The sequence below is a fragment of the Haemaphysalis longicornis genome, unplaced genomic scaffold (genome assembly GCF_048455015.1).
Source record: "Haemaphysalis longicornis isolate Haplotype H1 unplaced genomic scaffold, Haemaphysalis longicornis Haplotype H1 scaffold_3, whole genome shotgun sequence".
Taxonomy (NCBI): domain Eukaryota; kingdom Metazoa; phylum Arthropoda; class Arachnida; order Ixodida; family Ixodidae; genus Haemaphysalis; species Haemaphysalis longicornis.
The window spans coordinates 6,475,535-6,488,190 of record NW_027526335.1 but is presented as its reverse complement, the minus strand read 5'-3'; the positions used below and the strand labels follow the sequence as shown (position 1 = coordinate 6,488,190).

The 12,656-nt window shown below is 52.5% G+C and overlaps 1 protein-coding gene across 1 annotated transcript in view; it reads right to left on the bottom strand.

Moving 5' to 3' along the window:
* The window catches only part of LOC144173899 (glutamine synthetase-like), a 48,436-nt gene extending 36,340 nt beyond the window's left edge, over positions 1 to 12,096 (bottom strand). The window contains exon 1 of the mRNA XM_077702222.1: positions 11,637 to 12,096. Within this exon, the coding sequence (XP_077558348.1) occupies positions 11,637 to 11,790 (154 nt within the window). The 5' untranslated portion in view covers positions 11,791 to 12,096. The remainder of the gene's footprint in view (positions 1 to 11,636) is intronic.
* Positions 12,097 to 12,656: the final 560 nt, after the last annotated feature.

Sequence of the window (12,656 nt, the reverse complement as noted above, 5' to 3'; positions counted from 1 at the left end):
TAGCGCTCCGCAGGAATACATAGGGAATGGTGGAGGTATTTATTAAGAGCCCTTCATATACTTCACACTAAAAACAGCCTCTTCACACCTTCATATCAGAGGGGTTAAATCTCCCCTGAAAAAATTGGCCGCGTTTCTGCTGCTTTCGTTGCACATGTCGACAAAAGGCGATAGTCTTTGTTGACATTCGCCAAGCAAATGCCTCCCTTCGCTTTCTCGCTCACCTCTAATGCTGTTCTGCTGCCGTCGCGCTACTCCCAAGGCAAACACGCCAAAGATTTTCTCAAGTCAATTTAAATTTACCGCGTTCCACTGCTCCAGGCCGGGTGCCTCGATGACAGCGTTGTCGTACGGCGGTGACGCGCGGGAATCGAGGCGCCCTACTTCAACGTTTATAAAACCACGTTGCCGTACTCCACGTGCGTTCCAAGCAGAACGGGGAACCTATCTACTGGAACCTTTCGTAACTGTTGCCGCTTGATTTCTTAAAATACCGCCAGAAGCTATAGTGGCGCGGGTGACAACACGCGGCGGACTGAATGTTTTTTCTGCAGTAAATGCAGCATTTCATTTCGCAAAAATCAAGCATCTATGAATTTTTTTATAAAGGAACACTGTAAATATCACAAATGTATTAATATGACGCCTAATATTTGCGTAATGTTTTGTTCTTGTTCAACAATGTTGATAAGTATGCACATGACACCGGACTTAGACGCTTAGATTTGGCAGTGAGTATATAAGACTATCACACAGATTTTCTTTCCCTTTGGCCGGGTGGCTGAATCGAGTCACAGACAAACAGACAGACAGACAAGCAGACATACAGACAGACCAAAATTTCTGGGTTTAAGTAGCCCAAGAAAGACTATCGTCTTTAAAACAGATGTCTTACCAGCGATGTATGCGTGTGTACTAGTGAAGCCGACTTTGACGGGGCTGGGAATATAGCAAGGTGGCTTAAAGGGTGTGGGGTAGAGCACTGCACGGGCCCGGGCCGGCCCGAAAGCCCGGGCCCGACCCGGCCCGCGGGCCGGGCCGGGCCGCCCGAAGTCGATTATTGGCGGGCCCGGGCCGGGCCCGGGCTCAATGCCGCGGGCCCGGGTCGGGCTCGGGCTCGACGCCGTGGGCCCGGGCCGGGCTCGGGCTTGAATTCATAGGCACTGCCGTTAATAGGTTCGACGTGAAGTGTAGAAAAGAGCATCAAAATGAATATTCTTAGTTTATTTTTGCGTGCTTCTTGCTGTTAGTTGTACGCATTGTTTTAAAAACGTGTTTTGCTAGGTCTGATGGTCACTATACTGCAATTTTAATTACATTTCTTGTACAGCATCAAGATTTTCTATTTTGTTGTATAACATACAAAAGATACGATTACAAGGAATGCCCAAGAGGGGAGGGACTTAATTCAGACATTCTGGAGCTGTGCACCTATGTCTATGTATGTACACGTGTGTTTTAGATGCCGCACCAATCAAAATGCGGCTGCCATGGCAGGGAATCAAACTTGCGTTACAGAGAAACACCTCCTCTTAACATCCACCCCAGGGAAAATATTTCAACGCGCGTACATACTCGTTGGTTCAAATGCGGATCGAAAAATGTCAGCAATACCAACTTGTGGCCGAGACAACCACGTGAAGTTGCCAAGAGTCTGGTCATCAAAGGTGATGGTGTCTCTCGTGTAAGAATGCGAGCTATTATTACACCGATGTGGCGTGAACTGCAGACGGTACAAGCTAAACTACGTGCACTTTTAAGCCCTTATTTTTTGCGTTTCAGTTCATGACGTGCTTGTACACTCTAGATGCTTCGTCTGATCGCCCGGAATATAATAAACAAACTTTCGTTAGCGTGAAAGACCGGGCCTGGTCACACACGCGCGGGCCCTCCCTAGGCCAAAAAATAAATTACCGGGCCGGGCCGGGCCCGGGCTTGAGATGGCGGGCCCGGGCCGGGCTCGGGCCAGGCTCACTTATGAATGCCCGGGCCCGGACCGGGCTCGGGCTAGGTGTTACGGGCCCGGGTCGGGCTCGGGCTTCGCAAAGCGGGCTCGGGCCGGGCTCGGGCCTTAAAATCAGGCCCGTGCAGTGGGGAGCGCTTCGGCGCCCCTCGCCGCGAGCTCTCTCCTCGGGCCCTCTCTTGCCGCCGGACGCCCACCGGCCGCGCATGGCCTCCGAGATCCCCCCGCGCTCGCTTTGCTGCCGCGGGACCTGGGGACGCCGGGGCCCGAGAGATGGCGCTGGCGGACACGGGGCAGCGGGCGGCGAGGTGAAGGAGCTGAAGAACCGCGGCGGGGACTCGGACTCGGGACGAGCAGAGTGTTTTTGGTGTGTGCGTGTGTATGCCCGGACGAGGATGTAAGTAAAGAGTTCTTTCACGGAGTAGTCGAGGCCGGCCGCAAAGAGAAAGAAAAGCGGCATCTCGCAGCGGCGATTTCTCGCCCCCCGAGAAAGGAAGCAGAAAGGAATCTGTCTTGGGGGGAGGTAGTGAGTAAGGAAGAGCTCATTGAGGCCCAGAAAGCAGACGGTCTGTGCCAGCGGGTGCTGAAAAGGCTACCGAGCGGCGTAGCTTGCACCGGTAACGCTGAGGGGTTTGACGCGTATCTGCTGGGCGACGATGTCTTATTACTTCGCTACATTCCCCAACTGGACGACGAAGAGGCGGTTTCATCCCCCTTTCGAGTCGTGGTCCCAAGGAAGTTGCGGAAACGGTTCATGCGGTACTTTCATGACTCAGCGCTGGCAGGGCATGGCAGCGGCAGTAAGACTTACGACAAGTTATGCCGTGTCGCGACCTGGCCAGGCATGAGGAGAGACGTAATGAGCTATTCCCGCGCTTGCCCTCTTTGCCAGGTAGCGAAGCCGCGCGCTGGGAAACCTGTGGGTTTCATGAAGCCGGTGGAAAGCAGCTACCCATGGCAGATTGTAGCGTGTGACGTAATGGGACCCCTCCCAAGATCCGCGCGAGGAAACCAGTTCATTCTGGTTATAACGGACCACTTTTCTAAGTGGATGGAGTTGTTTCCCCTTAGGAGTTGTTTCCCCTTAGAAAGCTAGCGTCGAAGCGGATCGTAGAGAAGCTGTTGGAGACATTCACTCGTTTCGGCTTCCCCTCCGACCTGATCACTGACAATGCTTCGTATTTCGCAAGCAAAGTCTTTTCAGACTGTTGTCGAGCGCTGCACATTCGGCACAGGAAAAAGAGTCCTTATCATGCTCAGAGCAACATCACTGAGAGGGTGAACAGGAACCTGAAGTGCATGCTGGTTGCGACAACCAAGGAGCATAAGGACTGGGACGCGCGTTTGCCTGAGCTAGCTTTCGCGACTAGGACTACCGTAAATAGGTCAACGGGTTTGACACCAGGTTACCTAAACTTCGGTAGAGAGATCGCTTTTCCGATGGAAAATGCACTGCTGTACGCGGCGGCGGGTAACGCCCCTTCTCTGTCGCAGTACGCGGCTAGGCTTCGGGAACGCCTTTTGGCAGCGCAACGCACGGCTCGGGAGAATCTCGACGTGGCGCGCATGGAGCAAGCCGAGCAGTATAACAAAGGCCGTCGTCACCTTGTGTACAACATCGGTGACCTAGTGCTAAGGAGAACGCACCCACTCAGCAACGCTGCACGCGGTTTCACCGCAGCGCTCGCACACAAATGGCACGGGCCATACCGAATTACGGCGCAGACAACTCTGCTCACGTATGAGATGCAGTCGCTTGAAAGCGATGAGCTGGTGGATCCTGTGCACGTTAGCGATCTCAAGGCCTATAACGTTCGCACTGGCGATGACGAACAGGCGGTAGCGGAACCAGAAGGTGGGAGTCCCGCTTCTAATGACAGAACGGCCGGCGATAGGGTTCGCACCTATCGTTACGACCTGAGGGTGCGGTAGTGTCTACCCCCCACGGGTCCGGGTCTCACGTGGTTCTACCGCGGAGCAACCTGCAGCGCAACAGTCACCGCTTCAAGTTCATCGCGCCACCTGTGCGGTGGTGCGAGGCGTGGTTTTGTGCCTGGCCGTTACGATGCCAGCCTGGGCCTGCCGACAGCGGGCCCTCCCGGTGCGACCCGGGAGCTCTTGCCACGGTCCGGGTGGTCCTGCCACCCTTCGGAGATGCGAGGCGGCTGCGGTTCGCCTCCTGGTCGACGGCGGAGTCCTCTTCATGGGTTGGAGGCCTGCTGAGCTCCTCGCGGAGCTGTAACCCTGGCGTGGAGGCGAAGGTGGGCGGAGAGCCTACAGCTCGTTCGGGGGCTTCGAGCCTCTACGAGCGCCCGTGAACCGGGTTTGCCCCGGGCTCATCGCGGCGCCTCCGGTTCCGGCGCTGAGCAGCGGAGATCGGGGCACCGGACCCGGCCCTCAGGGGCCTGCTGGTACACAGCGGGGCGGCCGGGCAGCCGTTTGCGGCCCCTCCGGGGGCGGCCACTGACGCCGGCCCGGGGCACGCGCTCGAGTCGCCCAGCCTGACGCCGGAGGACGCCGACGACATGGACCTATCGGATGAGGCCGCCGACCAGCTGCTTCTGGGGACGGCGGGCGAGGCTTGAGGGGGGGAGAGATGTGGGGAGCGCTTCGGCGCCCCTCTCCGCGAGCTCTCTCCTCGGGCCCTGTCCTGTCGCAGGACGCCCACCGGCCGCGCATGGCCTCCGAGATCCCCCCACGCACGCTTTGCTGCCGCGGGACCTGGGGACGTCGGGGCCCGAGAGATGGCGCTGGCGGACACGGGGCAGCGGGCGGTGAGGTGAAGGAGCGGGCGGGGGTGCTGAAGAACCGCGCGCGGGAACTCGGACTGGGACTGGGGACGCTGGAGAGTTTTGGTGTGTGTGCGTGTGTATGCCCGGACGACGATGTAAGTAAAGAGTTCTTTCACGTAACCGCAGTGTGCCTCATTCCTTGGCATGCCGTAGAGAGCAGGCCCACAAGGGACACTGCAGGGATTTGTAACCATTGCGGGATTACTAGCGCGAATTGTAGTCCGGAGGCTCTAGGCCATGTTTCGACCACTCTCACTGCGTTTACGCGACTTTATTCAATATAAAAATCAATTCAAAAATGCTGTCCTCCTCTCTCCATCCTTCTTGCCGATTTCCTATGACAATTCGTATGACGTCAAAACAAGATGCATTGGCTTGACTGTGCTACTGCACGGCTCGTCAACCCTCCGACAGAATAAGTCGGCCCAGCGTTCAGTCGGCCGGCGGCCGGCGGGTCGTCGCAATTCGTTCGCTCAGTTGAAGCTAAGCCACGGCACGTTTGTGCCAGGAACGAGTTGCCTTTAGTTTTTTTTTCAATTGGTATACAGTATCAAGCTTTAAAGGGACAGACAACCGATGTTTGTCGAGTATATATTCTCTATCCCAAATGAAAGGGCATCACTTAAAGCACCTTGACGAGTAACGGTTTTGCTGATAACGCTCTAGAACTTTTTAAATCGCATTTTTTTATCTACGAGCCGTATGTGTCCCTCCCAAAACTAATGCTGGCAACCATTGCATAGAGTAGCTCGGCAACATACTTTTGTCTGTATGCGAAATAAAAAACGATATTTAAAAACCTGTTCCCAGCTAAAAAAGTATGAATCGCAGGCTTTCCTGTTCCTTTATGTGTTTTTTTAATGCAAGGGTCTATTTTGCACGAATGCGCCATCTGTTGGGATAGACGATAGGTAGAATCTGGCTTCACGTTGTGGAGGCGGGAAGTTCGATTCTCCCCGGGCGCGACGGTTTTTTTTTTTTTTTTAAGCTGCCGTTGGCGTATTTGGAGACTGAAATCAAATATTTTGGCAGAAGAAACGCCCCTGACTCTGACAGAATCGTCAAAGCTCCTTCGCTGGGTCTGTTTAGTGAACGCTGCCGTTGATTCTGGGCATGGTGGCTCAGTTAGCCACACTGAGAGCAACCCAGCGGCGGCGGGCGGCGTGTCTTTAGAATTTTCAAAGTAATGTTCAGAAATACATATACTATTTAAGCTTGTACAAATACTTGTGTTAAAAGGTTTTCAATACGTAAATAAATGTTTCAGCAGTTACAGTAGCTTGAGGTTTGCAGGTCACGTGACAGGGACACATATTGTAGTGTCAAGTTTCGACACTACGAACCGCCACCCTTCCGATTTCAGGAAGTTTGCTGCGAAATTAAAATTATTTCCGCCAGTTTGTTTAAACATTGCTTGTGGTTACCGGGCTATATAAAACGCTGGCTTTCATATGAGCTAGAGAACATATACGCGACAAAAATCGGTTGTCTGTCCCTTTAAGTCGAAGTCACTTCACACAAGCGCATACGCGACGCTTCGCTGATTGGTACGGTAGTAGAAAAATCTAAGGGCAATTAAAGGCGGGAGAAGAGTCATCTGAGCTAATATTAAATGAGTGATTAAAATCAATTGTAACATTTATCGTTCGACGTAAAACCAGCGGGCAGAAAGCTCTTTTATGCGTTCGGTAAGCTAGCACAGCGGTCAGCATCACGGCCACACATCTGCGAACGCTTTTCCGTCTAAGGAATGCAGTCGCTAGACATGAGATATTGTGGGAATTTGGGGGAGGCATACTGCACGAGAGCATATAAGAAATAGTCATCTAAGCTACTTGAAATGCAAAAACTAAATAAAAATGTAAACCGCCTATAGTTTATATACTTTATATTTCCGCCCCTGAGATCGCTGGCTAAAGGTGGGGTGGCCTGGAGCATAGATATATTGTTTTGCAAGTGGCAAGTTCGAATCCCCGACGGTGCATGCTTTTTTTGGTTATTTTATTTGTTTGGTGGCAGTGTTTTATATACTGAATTCACCATTTTTGCGCTGTAGCGTTCACTGCTTCACGAGCAAGTTCGCAGAACGCGTGCAGACTGACACGCAGGAGTCAGTGGTGTGCCAGGCCCACTGTATTGGGTATTCAACGCCCATGGGAGCTTGAGCAACTCCCTAGGCACTCTGAGGGCAAGTGCCTTCCAAGAACACCGATGCGTGATGCGGACGCAGGCCCGGGCAGCCTGGGTGGCTACCGAGGTTGGTGCTTGGAATGGTAATTCGATCAAAATTTGCGGTCGCAAATTTCTGTGTATCAACTATGATTCTCTTTGGCCGGGGGCGGCAACGCGCTCCTGTAATCCAGTGTGGGTGGAGGCCGGGGGTCAATGTTGCGAAGTGCAACTGCACTCAAGCGGTACAGTTTGTGTTATAGTGGCGCACGCTTGCTGAAGCAATGTGAGCGCTACTATGAGGCCGGAGGAGTTGCGAGCCCCTGTAACCACAGCTAGGAAGGGGCCTATAAACACGAACCGATCTGCTAGCCGAGGGAGGTGACGAGCCCTTGTAACCCAAGTCATAGGGGTATATGCGGTACAGTTCGTTTTATCGTGCCATGCTGAAGCATGGGTACACACAATGAGGCCGGGGATGTAGCGAACCTCTGTAACCGGAGCATGGAAGGGGCCTTTAATGCGAACTGGTCTGCTGACCGAGGGAACTTGATGAGCCCTTGTAACCTTCAGTCTTGGGGGCGAGAGTGCGGAGCCACTGGGAGTTCCTCAGAGGATCCCTTGTATTTCGAAAGATGGTATTTGTGGAGCAACTAAGACTCTCTTGGCTAGGGGAAGTAGCGAGCCCCTGTAATCCAGTGTGGGAGGAGGCTAAAGACTGAGGGTGGTAACGCGCCCCTGTAATCCAGCGTGAGAGGACGCCAGCAGGTCAATGTTGCGAAGTAATCACTGCGCTCAAGCGGTACAGTTCGCACGTAATGTTGGCGTACCATTGCTGAAGCAATGGGTAGACCACTACCGAGCCGGGGGCGTGCACAGCCCTGTAACCATAGCTTGGGGCTCGTTCCGTTGAACTTGCGAACTGGCCTGCAGGCCGGGGGTTGTGACAAACCCTTGTAACCTAATGTCATAGGGGCCATTGCGTGGAAGTACGGTAATTCCACGGGACCTCCTCGAGGAATCGGGGAGGCCGCACAACCCCTGCCCGGGGAGCGTGCAAAACGGCCGCCGCTGCGGAGGTTCCTGGTCAACTGGAATCAGGTCCTACGCGGAGTTTGGGCGGTCGGGTCGCGCCCGTGTATAGTGGAAAGCTTCACTGGTGTATAGTACCCGTGTATAGTGGAAAGCTTCACTGGTGATTCGTTAGTACCTGGTGCGAGGCCGTCGATCGAGGACGTTAGTACGCATCGGCCGCGGAGCTGGGGGTCAGGGGTGGGGCCCGGCCGTCACCACCAAATTGGGTACTTCCTGTCTCCAACGGTTGGGGCCCAGTTATCGGACCCTATGGGTGAGCGGTTACCCATGGCCGGGGCCGCACATTTGGCAATTGGCACTGTCTGATGCCCTCGCTGAGCAATCAGTCTTGAAAAAGAGTCAGACAACTTGATCGGAGCAAAATTGTTCCCCCCATTCCCATCCTTTTTCCTATAACCCATCCCGATGCCCAAGTTCCCGTTCCCAGCAACCCACCCCATCCGGCTTTTTCCTAGGGGAGACAAGGGGGGTCCTTCCGGGCCCGTCCCCCTGGCGATGGGTCGCAAGATAGCTTTTCCCGTTAATTTCTCTCCACCTTCGGGTGGACAAAATTCTCTTTGCCGGTTGGCCTGTTTTTGTATTGTTGCAATTGGGTATAACCGGTTATACTTCTGTGGTGCCGGGGAGCTATGAAAGCTCCATTTACTCGATGACACTGGCGCTCGTGAGTTCTCGTTGGCGTGGTGTTGCCGTAAGCACCGACTGCTTGCGGGTACACCCCCGAGCCAGTCGCCCCTTGGCCTGATGCGACCATGCCTCTTACAATACAGGCACGAGCCAGGCAAGCTCCAAATATGGGGGAAAAGCGCATCGCATCTGAGCGTCTGCGGTGACGTGCGGAGGGCGTTCATCCATTGTTGCGATTCCAAGCCGTTCTGGTAGCCTTATCTGGCGCATTTTACAGCCGACCACATGGCAGAAGCGTGGTATGCCGATTACCGAGACATCGAGAATACCCATCCAATGATAACGTCGGATGCCAAGCTTTGTTGTTTCACAGGACCGAAACCGAAACCTGTTCGAATTCTCTTGGACATCATCCAAGCTAGCCGAGGGCCCGGTCGCGCCGTCGGCGATGGATGCCCATGGTGGCCGATTGGGGGCGCTGCTAATACGGAGCGTGTAAGGTCTTAGGAGCGTGTAGAGTTCCTGTATATAGCTCCCGTAGGAACTCTAGGAGCGTGCCCCCGCTGTCGCTCCGCCACGGTTTTCCGTGTGGGTGCGTTTGGTTCGCTGGCTGCATTGGCTCATTTATTGTGGTCGCGTCTTATATCGTGGGTGTTTGGTTCTTTGCCTGGTTCTTTGCCTTCTTTGCCTGCAGTATTGATTTGTTGATTGTAGGGTTTATTAGCGCACTGACGCAACCCGGGCGATGAGGCACGCCCTAGTGGAGGGCTGCGGGTTTAATTTTGACCACCTGGGGATCTTTAACGTGCGCCGAAATCCCATACACACGGGCGTTTTTGCTTCTCGCCTCCATCAGAAAAGCGGCCTCCGCGGCCGGGAATTGAACCCGTGTCCTCGTCTTTACCTACAGTGTTTTACTGTTATGCCGATGCCGTTGTGCAGCTGTTTATTGGTTCGGCCGCTTGTGCCTTCAGCTCCAGATTATGGCAAGCGCCAAGAAGCCGCAAAAAAAAAATGCTCGTGTTTGGTTCCGCTGTGCACTAGCGGGTGCCGTTCAAATAGGGAAAATATGTCGCTCTTTAAAGCATCGACTGACCCTTCACGGTTGTCAGAGTTGGAGAAGCGGATCAAGAGTGCGGACAGGAAGCTGACGCCAAATGCGGTAGTATGCGAAAAGCACTTTGACGATAAATGCATTGAGCGTTCGTTCAAGATAACAGCGAACGGGCGTTGTGAACGAGATCCCTCACGGCAAAGTGCGGCCCAAGCCGGATGCTGTCCCTATACAGTATTCGAGGGATACCCGATGCACCTTATACTGAAGGTTGTATCGAAAAGAAAGGTCAGAGACCTTCGTAAGAGGGAGCCGGTTGCGAAACGGCGCAGGGTGACCACCGAGACGCTGGACGTGGAGACGACAAAATGTGGCCGCACCTGAAAAAAATCACAGAAACTTCGATCTTCCTGAACCCCTGGGAGAGAATTAGGCAGCACCACAACTACCGAGAGTTAGTGAAGGTCGTCATCCTTTTGATTCGTGGATGAAGCTCGCAACAGCACCAGCTGACATGTTAACTTACACGAGATGTGAAACCCAGGCGAACGACTTCTCCAATCTTTTTATTGAGAAAATGGTACTTATCATTTGTACATGTTTAACTACCGTTTGGAATAAACTATGGAATGTTTTTGATTTGTATTTATTATTTTTCAGCCAGGCGCAATGATTAGAAAACTGCATGCCGACCACTTATGTTTCAAACCTAGTGACATCGTTTAAATGCACTAGGGAGCACAGTGTGACGTAGTGAAATGTCAACCGTATGCTCAGGTGGCAAGCAAGAGCTTATTTTATGTGGGACGGAGATTGCCCATAAGGCCCGTTCACGCAAGCGAAAGCTTGCGACGGGAATTCCGTCAATTTGTCGCGCGACGATCGTTTTTGTCGAATGGTCGGGACCAGTTTTCGTCACGCGGCAGAATTCCCGTCGCTTTCGCTCGCTTTCGTCGCAAGTGAGAGTTCTGCCACTGCCGTCTGCTACGCAGCGCGGAGGTAACCGCGCGCTCGGGCCGCACGAACGCGCACACTCCCGCACGGCAGCACCCCAAACGGCAGCCGGCCGCGTACATCTCTCCCGGCGCCCGTATGGAGACCGCCCCCGGCACACTAGCCAGTATATTCTAGGCACTTAGCGCCTTGTATTGACGTCACTAATGTTAGTTGTTGCGGCCGCCGCAAACGCCTTATCACCTGGATAAACGACGTGTGTTTATGGGAGCCAGTCTACGCAGTGCAAGCGAAAACAGGAGCTTGACAAATTCACTTAAGTGTTAGTTTAAGAGTTTATTTGATCAGATCTAGTTGACAGTTTCTGGAATGTTTTCCCTCTCTCCGATAAAAAACTTGTGCCACCAGCTGGGAATCCGGGATCCCGTGGCCACCAACACGAAATGATTGCTGGAGGAGGGGGAGCCTACGAACGCTGAAAATTAAATCCGTTTTGCGATGCAATAAAAAAATGAGGACTACGCACAGGGTGGAACGCGCGGACAACTATACTGACGATTGTACTCGGATGCTTTCTGATCACTGTGCCTTATAGCTGAGCATTGTTCTTTTTTGGCGGAATGACCAGACTTGCTTAAAACTCCTATTCCTGTTAGGAATGCTATTTCTCAAGAAGGGAGCGTTAACCAAACAGCACTGTTCTTTCAAAACCTGTGAAAAAAATGTGACGAGGGCCATTGTATCTTGTTCTGGCAGTGCCCTTTCTTGTCGAGACACAAGTGGGCTGCGGATAAAGAGGATTCTTCAACACGCATGTTCAAGTCAGCATCTTCCTTCTCTCTTCCGTGCCGCATCGAAATGAAGCCAGGAAGGAAAAGGAGAAATACGCTTGCGCCGATGGCTGTTCTCCTATAATAAACGTGCGACCCCATGAATAAACGTGAATTATCACTAAATGGCAGCCAAAAAAAAAGCTACTTACCTTCAGGGCATGTGGGCTCATAGGTGAGCACCCGAACCTTGGAGCGAAGGTTCTCCAACGAGCCGTCCACAAAAACGTATGTGCAGAACACTTGGTCATCCGGTTGGTCCAGCTCCAAATACTTGCTCAAGGTGTCCCGTCTTGGAGTTGCCATTGGGTTGTTTGACTCTGAACGCAGATATGTGAAATACGTTTGTCAAAGCTATTTCCCTTTTTATTCTGATACTAGATCGAAAACGACTTGGTGGAAAAGTTTTGCCGACTGAAATGCCAGGTGTAAAAGTAAGGATACAGCAGCGTCCTGCCGTGCGAGACCGGAAAAGGCGAATGAAACAATAAATTCTTTACCACGCATGTCTGCCCTCGTATTTGACAGCGCGTGACCGGCAGTGACTGCAGCTGTTCATTGTCACATGAACGGCGCCCGACTGCTTCCTCTTAGCAGCGCAAAGGCAGGGGCTGCCATGGATGACTGTGATATGATAACGACGTCAGAAATACATTGGCTGGCGATTACGATACTTCCATTGGCTTCAGTTGATTATCTGTTTTGACTGTGCAAAATATGTTGAGGCAAGGAATCCCATACAGACATGCTTGAATGGTTAAAGAAAACTTGTATTTGCAGTGGATGACGGAGCACATGCACCAGTTTCCTCGCCTATTGTTCAGGCCTCACTCGGGGTTCTGGCGTCGGCGGTGCTGAGCCTCCGCTATGGCAGCTCATTTATCTCCTAACACAATAAAAAAGTTATCCAGAAATTCAGAGAATTGCCTACTGATGGGTACCATACTTATGCCGCTTGTATTGAGTGTGAGTTCTTTAGAGCCAAATGTGTTGGTTTTTCTAAATCCTGTACGACCAATTATCTACATTGGCGTTATTGCAACGATTACAGGTGAAGCTTACACAAAATTGGCATTATTGTGGAAATGCAGGGCGCTACATAGTTCGCCATTTTCCGTACTTTTTAAAAATTTTCTGGTTTTTTCAGTGTTTCAAAATTTATGTCGTTTTAT